Source organism: Dermacentor albipictus, chromosome 7 (assembly GCF_038994185.2).
Source record: "Dermacentor albipictus isolate Rhodes 1998 colony chromosome 7, USDA_Dalb.pri_finalv2, whole genome shotgun sequence".
Classification (NCBI taxonomy): domain Eukaryota; kingdom Metazoa; phylum Arthropoda; class Arachnida; order Ixodida; family Ixodidae; genus Dermacentor; species Dermacentor albipictus.
Window position 1 is genome coordinate 20,506,663 of NC_091827.1, and position 20,376 is coordinate 20,527,038.

The window sequence follows — 20,376 nt, forward strand, 5'->3', positions numbered from 1 at the left end:
CACAACTGTGGGTCGGGCCGCCTGTGCCTGGGCGACTTGAGAGGCCCGAAAACGCCGCGCCGCTGGTTCGCGCGAGCGTCGAAGCAAACGTCGACGGGGACCCGAAACGATCCGACAGCTCCGATCCTTGGAGGCTCAGCCGCCGTTACGCCACCGCCGGGGTCGCCGCTGATCTGCTAAAACGCCCGGAAAAAAAGACCCCGCGCGCGCGACTAATCCTGCGTTCTTTCTCGCCTCCAAACGAAACGGTGAGCGGCTCTGCTGCCCAGCGCGCGCCTGGCCTCGCTCTCTCTCTCTCTCCGGATGCGGAACCGGCGACGGCAACCGCAGTGGCATCCCCGAAATCTGTCCCCTCGCGACTAATTAGCACAGGTGATCAGATGTAACAACCAGGTGTAGAGCTGCTGATGGCCGTGAACGTTTCTCTGTAAACTACGCCGCAAGCGGGATGCTGCTGCGGTGTCTCGATCACTTCGATCTGCTCCCGCTCATCATGTGATGGTCATGGCGCGCAGCCTTGCTCCCAACTCCCATTTGTGTATCGACTTGACATTCTAGCGAGTTAATCACGCGTGGGGTCGTCTGGAAAGAGGCTGTAATAAGGTTGAAAACGCCGACGCTCGGAATTGCAGAATTAAATGAATTAATGTTTATAAACTCTTGATTGACTCGTATATATAGTTGCCGCGCAGCTGTTGCGTACGGCATTCGGAACACCTTAAATATTGTTATGATGGCCAGAAGAACAGCATGCATGGGTTCCTCAGGAGTAAGGTGCAAGAGACATGGGTACGCGTCGTTTATTCAAGTTGTAATAACAATAAGAAATAATTTCATTTTGAATTCTGGAACCTTCACGGAAAGATTGCCGAGTAATATGGGTGTCACACGGCGCACTTTTGATCGCGATCTAGCCCGATCGGATCGAATTTCTCGGTCGTGATTGGCTCGATCCTTTGCACAAAATGCGCGAGAAAGCCAATCGCAGTAAAGAATTTCGATCCGGATCCGTGCCGATCACGATCAGAAGTGTACATGCGACATCGGTACAAAATGAGTTATATTCACTGGAAATCGAACCTCCCTATTGATACATCAAATTCTTGTAATCGTCTGTATGTGTATAAATATATTGTATGGGTTATCATTTCTTTCTTGGAGTAAAAGCTCCATAGACCGTGGTATTTACGACAGTTGCAATATACATAGTGCTTAATTAAAGGACAACATCTTTTAGGTTGTTGCATTTTCACTTTGAGATATGGTAATCTTAATTTGGCCAACACATTGGAAATTAGCCAGCATGCAAAGATGCATTACAGACACAGTCTTTTATGCACAAAAGCACCTGTATATGCAAAAACCTGAATTGTACCTTTGCTTGAATAAACTTTTAACTGTTGTCTTCCTTTTTCTCCCCACATTTTCCCCTCTTGCCAGACGTCGAGATTAGTATAGCTCAACATGGGAACGAGAGCCGCCGCATGTAAGTATTCCCTCTTAAATGAGCTAATGTAATGACCTTTACAGTTCGTCTTGCATGTCTCCTATGTTTCTGTAGGCAAATAATTTCCATTTACAAAAACTTAGTGTGAATAGCATAACAAGTGTCCCTCATAAAGTGCTTCTAGCTTGTCACAAAATGAAGAAATCATGTTCAGACCGTAACCCTGAAGGCACATAAATCTTAGCATTGAAAAGTAAGGCTGCCTTCAGTGTAGCTGTATTGAAAAAAAAAAAAAAAATATTTGCTCTGTTGGTGCTACACTCCATAGACAAATTCCGCTTTGTGTTAACCTTGATAGTGTGTGAGTATAAAGCATCATAGATGTCTATTACCTGAAGCATAGAGAAAGGAATATTGAACATTCCTTTCTCTATGCCTGAAGTCTCGCTAAAATTTTTTCTCATGTTCTGTCCTCTTAATCTCAGCTTTGTGAGGTTTGTCTACACATGATTGCCACTTACATTTTGTTCTTGTGTCTCGGGCTGAAAATTCTCAAGCTTGCATATGCAGCATTAGCAAAAAATGCATCACACTTGTGTTGAAGTAGGGGATATGCGATACAGATGGCAACAGGTGTGGAGCTACCATCACTGTGCCATCAAACACTGAGCGAGGGTGCAGCCAAAATTCTTTGGTAAGGAGAAAAAGAAAAATGCACAGGTACACGTGTTTGGTCATATAATGAAAATGAAAACGATTTAATTGACAAAGGGTATGGGGTGCACTAACTAGATTCTGTGGATTTAGTTACATCATGCCGAAAAAACAGCACTAGAAAGACCAGACAGGTCGAACACTGACTACCGGCAGGTGCTTTTATTTTGTGTAGACAAATATGTACACCCTAGAGGAAAGAGGGCAAAATTTAGTTAAACATAGTGGGCCACTCGGTGGGAACCAAAAATTGCCAATTGTCCTCCTAGTGCATGAATGTAAAAAAAAAAGTAAAATACAGTGGTAATGGAATGCACCTGGCAGCTTGATGTGTTGTCACTTCCTGCAAATATGGGCGTATGGGTAGGATGGTCCAAACTAACGACAATAACTAGGATGGTCCAAGTTATTGTTGTTCCATGCAATTCCCTTTTCTAACTGAATCAGTATTAATAGTTTCCGATACTACCGTTACATAGAGCTATAGCATATATTTTTAAGAATCTCACCAGTTTAGCCTGTCTTTTACTTCATTAAATTTCAACACGGTTGGCCACATATGTATTTAAGCATAGCTCTTGTCTTGTTTGGGGTTCACTTGTCATTTCTCCATTTTAGTTCCTCATTGAGCTTTTAGTACAATTTCTGGATGTAGGAAAAAAAAAATCAGAAATGGTTACTTTACCTGCATTCTTCCCAAATTCAGACAGTATGTTGTGCATTCACAGATCTATCGACACAGCTCTAAAAATAGCATAAGGCTTAGTGAATTTTTCAAAAATAAATGTGGTTCAAATGCTCAATGCCCTTCAGTGAACACAGACTAGAATTCAAACGAGCTGATTAATAAGACAGTTTAGAACTAGTGGAGATGGGCAGTTTCCATTTGGGGGTGTATATGGCCATACTTATGGTTTGAGTATTTTCATGCACATCTGAAATGGGCAGCCTTGCCCATTTCAGACATGATAATTGTAAACTTTGACTTTTGCTCTGGCCTGATCGATAAAACTTTTCTTACAGTCACCGCCAAGATTCGCAATCTACACGACTACCACACACGAATTCTGCATGGTCTCCCTCCTCTGCCGTCAGGGGTAGATGTTGCCAACACATTGAAGTATTTCTCCCAGACACTACTCAGGTCAGTTGTATAATATTGTGCCCTTTTCCATGGTTCTTAAATGTTATCAGATGAAGGCTTGTCATGTTTAACAACTTTTTTGAAAGCTTTCCTTTCAGCAGTTCAGGAACAGTCTTTGTTGTGCCGCTTCTCTTCTTCCAGCACAGCAAAGCTTACCCTCATGTTGTTGCTAAGCTATGACGAGCAAACCACAAATGTCCGTGTTCTAACTTGATGCCTTGGAATCATAGTGTTTAAGACTTACTGATAAAAAATAACTGGAACATCTTCTCATGAACGTACAGTCCTAGCTGCCAACACTGCACATGTACTTATATGGCAGAAATTAAGTTGAATGGAGCTATCTGTCTGTACACAAGCTGCTTAATTGGCTCCACTTGTAAAGTATAATAGGGGGTAACAGTCATGCCTCTTTCGCACCTTGCAACAGAATGGATAACTGGGCTGGTTGGTTTACTTGCATTTTAACATTGTTTTAAATTGTGTTAAAAACAAATTAAATTAAATTGTTAAAATTTTTTGTTTTAAATTTTAAAGTGCACAAAGACGAGAACGAAGAGAGTGGGCAGGACAAAGCGCCTCATCCTGTCCACTCTCTTCGTTCTTGTCTTTGTGCACTTTTACAGTTTCAAGATGCATCTTGCAGGATGTTAAGTTCGGAAATGAGTGCATAACTCATGTAGAAGGAGGAGGCCAAGTACTGGTACACACAACTGTTTCTTGTCAGAAGGAAAACACAGAAATATTTCCTTTGCAATAGACATGTAAACAACTGATCATCATTGTAAAGGTCATCATTGTAAACAACTGATTCATTCTAAAGCCTGAGCCATCAAGAACAAAAGCTCAGTCAGTGTAGGGGAAGTTACTACATTCCGCAGTTCAGATTTTACAAAACCAGAGCTTAGACAAAGCATGAGGAAGACAAGGACACACGTGTTGCGCTGGCTAACATCCATATGAGTTTATTATTTCAAGCCTTCAGATTTATACAGCTGCAAACAAACAACAAAGACAAAAATGAGAGGTTGGGAACCATGCAGTGTTGCTATTTTAGTGATTTTGTTGGTAGGTTTAGCAATTTTGTCACTAAGTTTAGTCACTTATTTGCCTGTTTAGCAACACATATTTTCTATTTAGCAATATGACAGAAAATTGGCCACACTTTAGCGACTTCGAACTTAGGAAACTCGCTTCAAAAGTAACCTTCTAAAGCACACTTCATTGTTCAAAAAATACATGTCAGCATCTGGAATTGTCTGTACAGTAGGTGGGATCTGTGACTATAATGAAGCAATTGTTTCCTTCCAAAAATTCACAGTGGGCTCACAAAATGCATGGTTTTATTATTATTTTAAAATTCTTTATGAAACCCATTTGAATTAGTCTAAACGCTCTATGTTCTGTACTTTCGATAAATCATACATTTGATTAGAGGACATTTGCAAGAGTAGCCATAAATAAATTTACCTATACCTATTGGAATCAATTTTAAAGTGAAATTTAGAACTCAACAAGTGAATAAGACACATTGCATGACGGTTGAAAGGCATAGACATTGGAGCTTATGGGCTCTTTTATGCAAGTCTGAACACATTGATTCTTTTTGTTATGGCTTTCACCCAGATCAGTACTGTGAGGAGTTTTCAGGCAGACCAAAGTGGGGTAGCGTAGCATTTTATTTGCATAAATCTCACATAATTACATCACTGTCTTAAGATTCAAATCAGTGCGTATCCCAAAATTGAGCTTTCATTGCAGGAGCACCAAGAACTAGAAAATTTTTAGGGATGATGTGGGACTATGTACTGCCTTTGTGTGCTACGAAAATTAGAGCACTCATGTTCTTTTGAATTGTGCTATATATGCAACCTTACTCCCTGAAGATAAATGCCAAATGCAGCTGTCATGGTCTGTTGCTGTGTAAGTGTAAAAGTAAAGTAAAAGCCCTCTATACACTGCTGGCAAACTGCTGTTTGTTCTTTACCCACAACTGTGAGACGTTTTGGTAAATTATTTATGTTAAGTTAGCTTATATTTTAGTTTTCTGAAGCATCTACGTTACCTAAAATATACTAAAAAGTTCTAGCAACAATTTTAGCGACCTTGCAACCAAATTCAGCGGAAATTTAGCCATCTTTCTGTCTCACTTTAGCAACGCGCTTCAAAAAATTGTGGCAACACTGTTGGGAACATGCTGCAGATCTGATAATCTGAACTATTTGCTACACCATCTGGCCCAAGTTTCTACATTATTTAAGCTATATATTTCACTTTATACTGTTTTTCAAACTTCTTTATAAGAAAAAAAGCTGAAACAAACTGTGCCATATGAAAGGTCACAAGTCCTCTATGAAACTTGAACTGGTTCTGCTGGAGGCATAGACAAGGCCTGCTGGAAGAGCCAAGACAACCATGTCTACTGACAGTCAAAGATTTCATCATCTGAGCTTGTCCTGTAGACATGCTGCACAATGTGAATGCACACACCTGCTATTTGATTATTTTTTTAAGACTCTGGTATTTCTTGAAGCAGATGATGCTGTCTAAAACATGCGTTTCAGCAGCATTCTACTAGCACTTATGCCAGGAATGATAAGTGGGTATGTTAATTTTGCTGTGCATGTTATTTCCTGCAGATATAAGGCCTAACTGTTGGTCTATATCGTATTACATGATTAAGGTAAACTAGCACAACAATAATATGAACACAAGAAATGAGTAAGCACAAGCATTGCTGCTAAGAGTTAATTAACTTGAAAATGTGTGAAGGTATTTACCTTTTGTCATGTGTATATAGCAAGTATTATGTACAGAAGAGCCTCATAAACATGCACACATTCTAGACACGTATTCAAGAATTTATACTCTGCTAGGTGCAGAAAAACACACAAGAATGTGAGCCACAAATTTGTGACAAAGGCATTTTATTTATTTATTTTCAATACTGCCAGTCCCATCAGGGACCATAGCACGTGGACATACAGAAATGAAAGACATGGTAATAAACGTGCACATACAAATTGCATGTCAATAAGCCAAACAAGGAACGTAAAGGAACAAGGTAAGAATACATAAAAGAAACAAATATAGATAACACATTTCTAGGAGACATGCGCAGCTATACAGATAATACATCATGAAAAAAAACAGCAAACAGGAACAAAAATAACAGTAAACACCCTCACGATAATCAGCATGGCTTACAAGAATTACAAAGCATATTATGTGAATCAGACTGCGTTACTGATTACTAGATGTGGATTCTAACCGTGATGTGAACTGAGATAATGAGTCTGCAGAAGTGACTGACGGATCGAGGCGATTCCATTCCCTTATTACGAGGGGGAAATAAGAGTACATGAATGTGTCATTATGGCATGAATATTCTGTTAAAGCTTGTGCATGTTTATGTCTCGATGATCGTGACTGCGAAAAACATATGTATTTTGTGAGGTCAATCTTATAATAATTGTGAATCAAGTTAAATAAAAATTTTAGCCGTGCTTGCTTCGCCCTTGATGAGAGCGTCCCTAAACCCGATATAGCTGCAAGGTTAGTGTGTGAAACTGTACGCTTATACTTGTTGTGAATAAACCGCAGCGCTTTTCGCTGTACTTTTTCCAGTTTCGTTACGTTAGTTACTGAGTGGGGAAACCAAACTGTGTTAGCCTACTCTAAAACCAGTCTAACGAAAGTAGTATACGCGAGAAGCTTAGTCGACGTGGGTGCGAGGCGGAGACATCTTCGGAGATAAAATAGCTTGCGTAATGCCTTCGAGGTCACGTTGGCAATGTGCGCGTCCCATCTCAGGTCAGAAGTTAGAGTGATGCCTAAGTATTTATGCTGGTGAACTTTCGTTAGCATTGTGCCGTTAATAAAGTATGGAAAGTCGTAAGGTTGTTTTTTTCTTGTTACCGTCATGCAAACTGATTTAGTTGTGTTTATCGTCATTTGCCATTTTTTGCACCATTCATTTAGCTGGTCTAGTGAGTTGCTAAGCGAAACATGATCTTCGTAGGTGTTAATTGTTTGGTAGAGGATGCAGTCATCAGCAAACAGTTTGATGTTACAGTCAATATTTCTGGTTATGTCGTTAATGAAAATGAAAAATAACAGTGGCCCCAACACGGATCCTTAACTAGATATTAATTAGAACACAGCTTTTTATGAGATGCACTAGCAAAACATCACAGTTGGCTTTAAAAGCTTTTGTTTATAAAAAACATGACAAAACATCTGTCAGTAAAATGTCATTTTATGTGCACTTAACTGTCACTGTATCACTTTATGTGCACTTAACTGTCATTGTATCACTTTATGTGCACTTAACTGTGATTGTATTCTTGACCACTTCATTGTGACCTGTGCATAACGCATTCTTCTTGTTAATATGGCAGGACCAGTTCTTGTTTCCATGAGTCAAAGGTGGAATATATGTATACATTCTTTGCTTCAGGTGATAATAGACAGTTTGTCTTCTGCCTCGCACAGGTGATTCGATTCAGTTGCCTACTTAAGAGTGTTTGTTTTGTCAAACAGCCTATCGCCAGACTTCTTGTTTGTTTGTTTTATTCTTTCTTGGTTTTCTCTTTCTTTTGAAGTTGAATTGCGAGTTCTGTATTCTTGCACACTTTGTTTTCAGTGTCCTCAAAGATGTGCCCAGCATTCCTCTTGACATGATCCGTTGTCATGAAAAGGACCATGCCAGAACAACATTGTTTCCAAGTTTGGACTACAAGGCTCTCTATCATGCCATTGTGCAATTAGTAGATGCTGTTCCTGTCATCCAGTCTGGAGCTCATGGTGAGAAAATTTGGCATTTGACTCTACAACTGAGCTGGTTATGCTTGCTTAGATTCGTTGCATGCTGCGAACAATGCTAGTTGTACACTATTTTAAGCTATTGGTTATCACAAGCTCTTAATATGTTATGTACTGTTGTATGCATCATTGAATTAAGTTTCTTTTATTGACACTATGAGATTATGGCTTGCCTTGGTGACTTACTTGGACAGTAACGAGACATGGGATACAGTTTCTGGCCTCTGGTGGTTTGTGTTTGAGCATGGAATTTGTTATTTCCATTTTTCTTCTGACAGCCAATTTTCCATGCTGTTATGATATGTAACATGGCTGAGATTTTTACATTTGGCAGGAAGCATTTAGACATGAGTAACCAAATAAACAATTTTGTTTTTGTTATTGATGTTTTTGTGAGGGGCACAGAAATGTGTCAGTATTATGATTGGTGATGTATTGCGACAGTCATGTACTTATTGAGTCAACCAAGTAAAGTATTTTGTTTCTTGAAAATTTACACTCTCAACAAGTTGTTGAAGTGTAGGGTGGGTTGGAAATTTTGTGAACGAGTTACTAAGAGCTCGTAATGTGTGAAGGTGATTGAAATTGTGCTGATTCTTTTGTTAGGGATGCTGGAACCTGAAATTATTTATGGATTGTAATGGTGGCTTCATTGTAAGCAGTGAAGACACTGTCTGAACAATGCTTCGCTCTATGTTATAACCCTACCAGCTTAATTCTGTTTTGTTACCTGGCTATGTCCCACTCTCTGTTATTGTCCTAGCTCTCGGCTATACGATCCTGAACACTCTGGCTTGCCTGGTCCCATTCTTGGAGCATGAATATATGGACACACTGCCTTACATTGTGGCCTCATCGATGGCCTTATTTCCGGCATCCCTGCACAAGGACATTGTAGACATGCTCTGCAATCACCTGCTGCCTTACACCATCAGTGAGTAATCCATAAATTCCTCACATGCTGGCAGATTTTTGTTCTTGTAGATTAACTTGCCATTTTTGCCTGAATTTGGATGAGCTGCCAATCCATTTTTGAGCTGCCATATTGTGTAGGTGCCTGTTCTCCTTGGAATTACATAAGCCTAATACAGCGTAGCAAATACTTTTTCAGGCAAGTTACTACAGCACATCATGAGCTGTCTATTCAGATGGTTAGAGGTTGAGGACACAACTCCTTACTGTTATAATGTTTAGCTTAGGTAATCTTAGGATCTCTGCTTAGCTTAGAAGGTCAGACACTTATGATAATCAGATGTATGCTTACACATTTGGTCTTTATAATTTTCTGGAATTCTCAGTCCGTTCCTACGTGAGAGACTAAGTGCGTCCTGCAGGACCATAATAAAGTTTTCCAGTCCAGTCCAGTCTCACTCGGTATTTGTTCTTTTTGCTTTGTCATATCAATGTTTGAAATTGGCAACTTCCAAAAGATGCAAAAAAAAGGGAGGGGGGAGGGGGGTGTCTGGCACTTCTAAGCTTATTTAGAAAGAACAATATGTTTTAAGTGCCTAGTATAGAATGTGGGTAAATGTTTCTTAATACAAAATATTTGATTTGCCAATGTGCGACAGTTTTCTAAAGATTTTTTTTGTTCTTTTTTCAAGCAGGGAAATTCAAAAGTAAATGTTGCTTCACACCTGCAAACAGTCTTTTTCTTGCTCTTGTAGCATATTCTGTCTGTCAAACTGGCTTGATGAGCCATACACATGTAAAACATTCCTTAGCGTGACAATAGACAAGCTGTAATTGTTCACAGCGCTTAAAAGATTATCCGAACATGTTGCAGAGTAATTGGTATGCTACTGTTGGTTCTGCTGGACCCCAGTGAGATTTTCAGTTTTCTTATATATCAGAGATTGTGCTGATAATTTTGACAGGTGTCTTTAATAATAAAATTATGACTTCAATTTAGTAACTTTGTAAGACGCTTTGGCTGCATGCTACTTTATAGATCTTGCGCTTCCATGCAGCTACATTGCAGATGTGCAGTCAAACAATGCGAAAAATATTTTGTAAGAGGAAAGCATATAATTGGAGACATCCTGTCTCTATCTGTTGTCCTCAAGAAGCCCCTAACTTTTGTTGCTGGTTATGTATTTCACATTTTTAGGCTTGCGTAGTATGCCTGTGGCCATCATGGAAGAATGTACTATGAGCACATAACCTCAAATGCAGACAATTTCGGAACTATTTCAGTGCTTTGTTCCATTTTCAGGCTCACCTGCTTTTGTAACAGGGGCTATATTCAGACTCCATAAAATGAACACGAGACTACTTTAACTGACTACAGGGAGATCACACATTCGACTTCTGTGTAATTATGTGTAATGGGCATGTTGATCAGTTAATTCCCTCTTACCGTTTCGCTTTATTTTGATGCTGCATAATTAATTGGGAGCAAGTCAAAGTTTGTAAGGTTTAACATAGGCATACCTTGTTGTCTCTCTTCCAGCTAATCCAGTGGATGCAGATGCCCTTAATTATGCCAACATGTCTACGTCAGCAGTTATCATGATGGTGTTCCAGTACACAGAGAATGTGGGTCAGTACACTGTTGCATATTGTGAAGACATAGTGCTAGAGTGCTAAGTGTGTTCATCTCTCTCTGTTTGATGTTGTTGCAACATGCAACCTCCACTTGAATCATGCATCACCAACTCGACCACATGGCTGTGCTTGTGCGCTTTGTCATCTTTGAATACTGCATTAGTAAATATATAGTGTTTGAGAGGTTGAAGGGCTAACTCGGCTGAGCTTGCAGAGTCATCTACAGTGCAGGAAATTGCACAATATTGCTCCTGTTGCAACCGTCTGGATAGCTTCTAATCGTATCTTTATGGTTGCCTATGTTTGTTTGTAATGCCATCACATAGCAGTGGATACGAAAGAGATTGCACCATAATGAGCATTCCACAGGCAGGAAAATAGAAGCTGTGATGTAGGCAAGATAAGATGTTATCTGAATATGGATAAAGGGCACTTATAAGAATGTAGATAGCTACGGTGGAAAGAAATGGTTTATACGAGCTGTCTATTTAGAATTGGTTTCCTTAGGCCCTTCCTTAAAGCCAATACTATTTCAGTTTATGCTTCTTTTAAAATCGTCTCTTTAGACAGCAGTATGGAAAATTTTGTTGAAGGCAGAATGAGAAGGAAGGTCTTACTCATTTTGCAAAAAAACTACCTATGCAGCGAATTTGTTTAATTACATCTCACACCTTCACGCACTGTTTATACTGTTACTGTTTCTTACTTGCCTTTGGCAGCATACCAGACCCAGTTGCTGGAATGTCTCATGAGCCTCAAACGAGACATTGTCAAGGCAAGTAGTCCTTTTCCTTTGGTTACATGGGTGCCTGATTTTGGTACCAAGTACAACTTATCTACAGTCGATGCTGCTCTCTCTTAAGGTTTACATGTAACAGTCTCTGTGTGTCTTTGTAGTGAAGGTGAAGTGAGCAAACTGAAAAGGGTCCATTTCTCACAATGCAATAAAATACTTGCACAAGGAGCATTCAGGCTAGGACAAGCCTGTGCTCTTCTTATCTTATCCTACCCATGTCTTTGTGCAGTGAACAAAGTGAACTTCCACATTTTTCGAAAGGGATAACTTTTAGGAGTTCAGTTTTGTTGTATGCTTACTGCAGGTTCGTTCTGCAGTAAAACATCTCTTTAGTGTGATAAAGCAGCACCGTAAATGGAGCAGTTTGGGACAAATAATAAAGTAAAACACTGCTCAAGTACAATGGACACAAGCACTCTCCATTAGCTAAAGGTATATTTTGAAAAAGGTATATGCCAGCACATGGAAATATTAGACGTAGCAAAATTATGTTCAAGCAATGAGTACTTGTATTTGGGTCTACAGGAATTCGTACTAGCTCTTTGTATTGAACTCAACGTTGAATATGATGCCCAACCTGCTGAGTGAATATGTTTCATTTGGATGACACCACCTGCCACCACTTGTCTCAAGCTTCGTAGCGTGTTCATGTGAGCAAAGCCAGGTCTGCTGTGTCAGGCCAGTGATAAGAGAGATGTGCTTCCTTTTATTTAAAATGTTATCTCATTTCACCGGAACCTATGGCTGTTGGTCATTGGTGCCGGCAGCTCTTAGTGGGGCACTGAAGTAACAAGTGAAAAATGACAAGCAAGCCAACTTGTTAGTGGAGTTTTCTGGCTTTTGCTGGTTTCTAGAGACTTCGCTTGGGGATGTAACAGCACATAGTTTGGTCAGTTTGTCCCATATAAACTTTTCCCCACCTGAGCAATGGCAGCATCTTCTGGCACTGTGTATTCTTTATAGTTCCAGAAAAAATAAGTTATTAAACACCGCTGCTGTGAGTTGTGCAAGATCCAACTGTGTCAATAATGTGGGCTGCATGTACAAGTGGTCTCTAGAGCATAAATGATTTGAGCTGTGGTGCAGGACTTGCTGTGCGTGATCGCCCATGGCACGGCCAAGGCACGGCACCCAGCGGTGGAAATGCTCTTCCACTACTGGCCCACTCTCAACCCCATGCTCAGGGACAAGAAAGGGTTCTCAATCAGGCACTCAGGTTGGCCCACACCTCGCCGCATGCCCGATTCCCGCGCAGCGTAGTTGTGCGCCGGCCAGTCTTCACGCAGTGCAGCATCGCACATTGGAACATGTATGCCTGCGTTACCTGCATGTGTCCTTACGTTGTGACCTTACCTGCAAGCTGTGTCTTCCAACTGCATTCCCTAGAAGTGTCTATACATGCTACCTCCCAATCGTCCCTGTCAAGCAAGCTAGATTGCAGTCTTGGAACATTGTGGTCTCAGAACGGGAACATCGGAAACCCGAGCACTCGACCCCAACTTGTCGCAGCAGCTGTCAAATTTGTTGTGCAAACTGCACTCCAAGAAGTCATTCATTCTTATGTGATTTCTTCAATTACCTTGCACTTTATGTAGTTCAATTTTTTTTTTGGCAGCACCATGCATCATTTAAAACCACTCGGACGGAGCGCATGTAAGTCAAGGTGAAACAGTGAGGTTAAGAATGCTTCCCAAGGATCCCTTTGTGGAATGTTGACTCACCAGTGATGCCACTGACTTTGATACTATAGGGGGAACCAGTGATAACAGCACTCAGTAGACCAAATGCACTTTTTGATCCACATCCAGTCACAGCACATATTTAATGTCTGAAGCTGCTGCAATCTTTTTCTTTTTTGCTTCACATTCTACAATTTTTCATTGCAATTTATTAATAACTTTAATTCCTTCTAAATTCAATGTGTTTCATTTAAACAAAATATTGAGCCATCTGGTTTGCTTTGTAGAGAGAATTAAGTTTCCTTGTGCATTGCGATAGAAACAGCATGTATCAACAGATAAACACATTTTTGATAACTGAGCATCATGTTTGGCCAGCTTGATTCCTTTGCTGCATGCAGAATGAAATTGTATGTTGATACTATAAATGTTGTTCTGTCAAAGCCTTTGTCTCCTTGCTAAGAGATTGCTGCATTACGCACAGTCACATTCAGTATGAGCTGTTACACCTGTGCCCATGGTTGAAGGGGTTCCAAGGCTACATGGTGGCACCAACATATGAAAAATTGCACAACTAAATGTGGTTTCAATTATCGCTATTTGTTAAACCAATTTTTCGTATGTCAGAGCCATCATGCATTCTCAGAGCCCCTTTGAACACGGGCACTGGTGTTTCAACTCATATTGAATGTGACTGTAGAAAACTCATTTTACTTTAGTTATCCTTAGAACTTCATATTTCTGCTTAGTAGCATTAAGATTTGGCATGGGATTGTTTGGTAGTCTAGACCTCCAGAACAGACATCATGCTTCACATGCATTTAGTAGTCATATCTTGTTTAGAAGGCATGAGAGAATGATCTGTTGAGCAACAGTAATGACTGGGGTAGTGCATAGTTCATTGGCTTTTCTGTATTTTGTATCGGTATTGCTCACTGGGTAGCAGTAGAATACAGTGTATATTTTAGCAGTGTGAGTGCTCCGCAACACACAACTTGTCATGTAGAGAAGCCTATGTGCATGATGCCTCTTGTAGATCTTTTTCCTTTTCTGGCATTCCGCTACATCTGCAGAACACTGGTAATCAGCCTTGTCTCCAATATTAAATGGAAGCACGAGGCTTTTGTGAACATGTCATTTGATCTGTAATGATTAACCTTTAGTTGCAAGTGGTAATCAGTCATTTCTAAGGCCACACCCATTTGCCAGAATTACTGAGAAAACTGTCAGTTTTGGGCATTCATTTTCACACATAGAATGCATTAGTTCTATATATGTGGAAGAAGAGCATTCTATAAATACAACATTGGCCATGAAATAATGAATTAACAATAACATTGTTACTTATTGGCTCATTGTTGTCTGTTTCATTAAGTTACCCAGCTGGAGAGGCTAAATTGAGCTGCTTATCACAGGCAATTTTTTTTAATCTGTCCAAGCAACAAACACCCACCATTGCATGTCACTGTTTCAAATAAATCATATCGTAAGAAGCCAACAAACACTGACACCAAGGACAACATAGGGGAAGTTACATGTGCTTAATAAGTGATATAAAGAAACAATAAATTAATGTAAATGAAAGTGGATGAAGAAACAACTTGCCGCAGGTGGAGAACGATCCGACAACCTTCGCATTACAGGTGGGATTGTTCCCCACCTGCAGCAAGTTGTTTTTATATATACATGCGCTGACTTACAATGTCGTAAGTTACAACAATGTAAGTCAGTGCATGTGTTTGTTGCCTTCTCGTCGTCGTTACTTTGCGCTGTTATTCATTCACTTTGACTCTGCTACTAGTTTTATTTGTCTTAAAAAATAAATTGATAATAAACGAAATATTAGCTGTTCAGAGGAGGCACTTATTAAAGTGTTGCTCACAGTGAAATACCACACGAAAGACACTGCTCGGGCATATTTTTTCATATGATGTCACAATACCATGAGACTTTCATGTAGAGGTCATTCCCCTTTTATTGTTGTTTCTTGCTATGAGTGACAGTATAGCAATCTGTTTGCTGCAAAGAGGGAAGGCAAGCAGGGTTAGGCTGAAACGCAAGCTATATACCGGACACAATCAATTTCTTTTATCTGTTTAGACAAAAAAGTTTACACCTGGTACCTCACTGTTTCGGATAATGCATAGTGTGGTAGCTCTGCATTAAAGCCAAGCATGAACATGCCAGCAGCTTACAGAAATGCAGTTTTCTTGAGAATTTGCGGTATGAGTACACTATGTTTACTATCGTGTCGAGGGGTAATTTTGCAACAAGGAGCAATAGCCGCTATAGAATGCATAGTGTAGGCATATATGTATTTAAAATGTCTTAGATAAAGATTACTAAGGGGATCTCAGGGAGTTGGATTTTTGTTAGTTACAACTTTATGGAGAAGAAAGACGAGGAAAGCATAGGGGAAATTAATTGTTATGTTTTGATTGAAAGGTAGGTATAAGGAAAGAAACAAAAGTGGATGAAAAGACAACTTGGTGGAAGCCGGAGCCGAATCCATGTTTTCTACATTATGCATGCACTGCTTTAAGTCTTTCAAGGTGGATGATGAGCTCAGTTCGTGAAGCAAAAACTTGCCTGCTTGTCCAACACTATTTTTGTTTGTTTTTTGTGCAGGCCTAAAGATGATTTGAGCTCCTGTGTTGCTCCACACTTCTTTCAGATGCAATGCTTTATTTTGTGCTGGTTGAAAATAGCATCAGATGGCACAAATAGCTATGGAAGAGGGAAGTTGGGAGCGTAGACTCGCCTATGCTCAGTGAAGCCTACCTTCATTACATTGTGAAAGTTTTGCTTGTTTTTTTTCGCAGTAAACTTCACCTTTCTGACAGAAGTTTTCTGCATGTTCTTGCCTTATAAGATCATCAGAATCATTTGCACATGATGCTGGTAGCATACACTAACTTTTGTGTGGTGAGGCCCATTTTTGTTGCAGTGTAAAATTTTCTTTTTTTAAGTAATTTTATCCATCTGACAAAATTTCTTCATGTGGCCTTGCTTTATATTATCATCGGGCGCATTTGCAGGCAAAAAAAAATTCCTTCTTTCTTTTTGCAAGTTTATTCATTATCTTGCCATCCTTAAAAGGTTAAACCAAGTTGTCTTTTCGTCCACTTCCATTTCCCTTTCCCCTATTATATCTACATTTCAAATATAACTTACCAATTAATTTCTTTGATGAATTCTTTGGCTTCATTTTCATTTTTTTCCCGTTTTTTCCCGACGTGTCTTGGATAGCAGCATCCAGGACATGTGGCATAACATCTACATGCCAATTATGCATCAGGGGCAGACTTGCAATCTTTCCTGCCCCTTTAGCTATAAAGAAGATGTTTCATTTGGTAGGACTTGTTGAAGCTTAAGTTTTGAAAATGTTGTACCCTTTTCAGTTTTCTTTTTTAAGCAAAGAAATGAAGTGAGTGTTGTGGTGTATATGTCTGTGCCATTCAGCTGTGTGTGTGTGTCTCTCTCTTCTTCTGTGCCCTGTGGTCACCCTGTTGTCTCACCCTGGCCTCTGCCCCTGTTTAACTCTGTCAGGATCTTGCCCCATTGGTAAGATGTCTCTTTGCTGTATACCCAAGTCGAAGCTCTCCAATGATTGCAGCGCACTAGCTATTATATTGGCTAACAGAGATGGAAGAAAGAAAGTCCAGACTTCTGCAAGAATAAGTTTAGAGAAGGCAAGAATGAAAAGAGTTAAGTAGGTCTGCAGATACAGTAAAGTTCTGTTGAAACAGTCACGCCTCAAACGAAAATACCTTCGTTCTATCGAATATATGTTATACCGTATTTGCTCGCACAATGTTCGCACTTTTTTCCATGGAAGATTGATGCACAGCTGGGGGTTTCAATAATTGTGTGGGGAACATTTTTTGATAGAATGCTCTAGAAGGTAAATAGAAAAATTAGAAGTAAAGTGGCTCTGTATTGAGGTTCTCACGCCAACCGTTGTAAACACAAACAAAATATCACTTGCAAACAAAAAGCGTTTGTCATTGTAATAGGAGCACAGGTTTTACAAAAGCAGAAACTGCAAAATTCATTTATTTTGTAAACATTAGCTGAACATCGAGTCACTAAACGAATAAATAAAGTGATTTTGCCCAACTTATTCAGTGTCAGTGTCAGCTCGGATGTCGAAACAGGCAGACAGACGACTGTTGCCGCAGCCATTTTCGAGGGTGCGATGATTAATTGAGTAAAGAAATTATCATTTTAGATGACCAATGCGGGTGCTGTGAACATTATGTGAGTGCGAGCATTATGCAACTAAATATGGAAAGCGTGCATTTGCTACATGCTGATATGGGCGAGAGATAAGTTAGATGTATTCTGTTATATACAATAGTTTGTCATATCCACATTTATTATATCGAAGTTCGACTGAACTGCATTTCAGAACTTAACCTAATATGACAGCTGTTAGCGGGACTAAATGATTACGCAGAATTATTGTTGGGGCTTCATGCAACAAAACTCCTGATGAAATAAATGCGATATCTGCATATAATTGAAATGTTGCAGGGAGAAAAACTAGGTCATCTTTTGACTCATGTGATTTAAGAATTTCTTTTAGTGTCCCAACTTGGGATTTTTGTCCTCAAAATTATATCATATTAAGGACTGCTGCATACATTGTTGAACTTTGATGCAAGCTTTCTTCTTCGTGTACTCTATCCTCTTATGTTCATCCCAGCTCTCGTGATCCCTGTTCCACTCGATATTTGCATGATGTTGCATCATGAAAACAAACCGCATTCGTAATTTTTGCCATGAAATGAAAAGTCTGTGTGGCTAAAAAAATGAGAAAACAAAATGGCTCTGAATACACTGGCTGGGATGCAAATTAATTCCTTACAATATGCATATGAACTACTCTTCAGAGGACAAAAGTGATCTCTAGTTTCCGCATGTTGAAGTGTGCGCTTAACGTGGTATGATCAATCTCATAATAGCCACAGCGCAAACAAAAGCAGATGGGAGGAGCACTTGCATATTTTATTTAATGCTTACTGCGAGCATGCTTGATTCCGGTAATGCAGGCTTTAACTTGAAAGGTGCACTAATTACTACAATTAGTAAGGTAATTAAATATTATGCCTCTGTCACTTTCCTTGATATAGGCATTTTAAGTACTAGCTCAGCATCACGCACAAGAAAAAAATTTTGTCAGCTTTAATTTAGCATATTTGTGTACTTTACTATAATGAAATGGTAGTCAAGCATCTCTGGTAGTGGCTTATATGTAAATGTGACACCCACAAGTTGTCTGAGAATGTGTTGAATGTTTTTCTCTAGGTTGGAAGCCACTGATGTGTCAACGAGAGAGCTGTGTCAGCATCGAAAACAAGGAAGCCTACAAGGTGACATGCTTTTTTATTTAACGCTGGAGCTGGCAGCATGGCTAGTTTTCGATGCTTTGTGAAGGAAGAGTTGATGAATGATACAATTTCATAACTTGTGAAGAACAGACATGCTTGATTCTGTGTCAATTGTTTTCAAGGCGAAAGGAAAAATTTTCTTTTGGTTTGGAAAATCAGTTTGCTGTCAGATATTGTAAAAACAACTTCGTAATGCACAAAAAATAAAGTCAATCACCATTGGCTTGCCTCACCACAATAAAACTGTATGCTTAAAATATGAATTGCAATATCACCAAACTAAGAGGCTTTCTTTTACACTTCTGAATTTGGCTTATCATATGAGTAGTATGAACTGTTAAAACTAGATTTAACAGTGCTACACATGACACTCCATCGTTAATAACAGCCATGTTTTAATTATACCCTAAATTTCAGACCCTTGCCAATAGAGTTAGGTCAATACAGCGGCTGTTTGTCAAAGCACCATTCTCAAACAACAAACAATTTAAACCTGTTTACTAAAAGGGAATACGTACATGCATTACTGGCACCACTTTTTCCGTGAACAGATGTGCCTTGATCACTCCATTGCCATTGCATCGGGGGAGCGGCCGCCACCCCTGTTCGTGTGCCAGGGGTGCGCTGACCAGATCCGCCGGGAACACGGCCCCAACCACCTGATGGATGTGCTGCTGCCGATGCAGGAGATTTCACTTCACTGCGAAAACAAGGTTGGTTGTGCTTATTGCTAGGGAGGAAGGAGTGAAACAGGTCAACTTAACCCTTTAACTCCCAAGTTCTCTCGTAAAAGGTCTACAAAGTTTACCAAATTCATCAGAATTGCTTGCCCATGGTTTTTGGAACGTGGACTCACATGTGTACAGTGAAGCCCACCTTTGTTAGTGTAAAAAGTTATTTTTCCTAGTAAAATTCACCTTTTTGATAGAAATGTTTCACACGGTCTTGCTTTATGTGATCATAACAATTTTGTGCATGCAAAATGGGAACTGTCAAGCAAGGCTTTTGCAAGGCTTTTTTACTGTCCTTAAAGGGTTGATGGCATTTGTCATTAAGGTAGGCAGTACATACTTTCTTGGTTTGTGCCGGTGGTGTTTCTTTTAGGGCAGTTATCTGGACTGTGAGTCATATGCTTAGGAAGTTGAAACAAAGCAGAGGTTCGAAGTGATCAAGAGTGACTGAACGAGGGATGCCTCAGGCTGAAGACTGCGGCATCCCTTCTTTAACCATTGTTGATAATAACCCTGCCAGGCACCAGTTAATTATGTCCGTTAAAAATGTAGCTCCGCCATATTTCTTGCAGCCTCAGAATCATGGCAAGCATAGTATAGTAGCTGCAGAATGGATTAAGAATCTTTACATTCTTCAAAGAGTTTTGACAAGCTTGCAAAATGTACATTCTATGCAAGAACTCCCAACAGGAACATCCGATACAAGGACATTAACTATTTTACGTCTAGCATACTTGGGAAGCACTCATTCAACCACTTGGAAAATATGCCTGACTTAGTTGAAAACGGGAAAGAAGTTAACCTGCCATCTGACGACATACTGGCACCAAGAGCACGCAATTGGACGTCTACCTTCCTTCTCGTTTTACCAAAACACTTTGCACATATTATTCAAACTTGCAGTGCAGGTCTAATCAGAAGTGTTTCAAGATCTATGCAACTCGTTGTAAATATCAATACATTTGTCAATGTGGTTTTCCTTTCAATGCGTGACCATGGTATGCATAGTTGTGTGCGCAGCACTTGAATGAGATATGCGTGAGAAGGTGCTATAGAGAAGTGCGTGGCATACGAGGCTAAGGCTTTCTTTTAATATATAAT

General features: G+C 39.8%; 1 protein-coding gene across 2 annotated transcripts in view; it reads left to right on the top strand.

The window, feature by feature from the left end:
• The window catches only part of unc79 (UNC-79 domain-containing protein), a 109,512-nt gene continuing 89,136 nt past the window's right edge, over nucleotides 1-20,376 (top strand). For both annotated transcript variants that reach the window (XM_070521741.1, XM_070521742.1), the window contains exons 1-11: nucleotides 1-248; nucleotides 1,441-1,486; nucleotides 3,185-3,305; nucleotides 7,951-8,111; nucleotides 8,893-9,063; nucleotides 10,582-10,671; nucleotides 11,396-11,451; nucleotides 12,559-12,688; nucleotides 16,701-16,715; nucleotides 18,462-18,526; nucleotides 19,096-19,257. In XM_070521741.1, coding sequence (XP_070377842.1) covers nucleotides 1,465-1,486; nucleotides 3,185-3,305; nucleotides 7,951-8,111; nucleotides 8,893-9,063; nucleotides 10,582-10,671; nucleotides 11,396-11,451; nucleotides 12,559-12,688; nucleotides 16,701-16,715; nucleotides 18,462-18,526; nucleotides 19,096-19,257 — 993 coding nt within the window. In that variant the 5' untranslated portion in view covers nucleotides 1-248; nucleotides 1,441-1,464. The remainder of the gene's footprint in view (nucleotides 249-1,440; nucleotides 1,487-3,184; nucleotides 3,306-7,950; nucleotides 8,112-8,892; nucleotides 9,064-10,581; nucleotides 10,672-11,395; nucleotides 11,452-12,558; nucleotides 12,689-16,700; nucleotides 16,716-18,461; nucleotides 18,527-19,095; nucleotides 19,258-20,376) is intronic.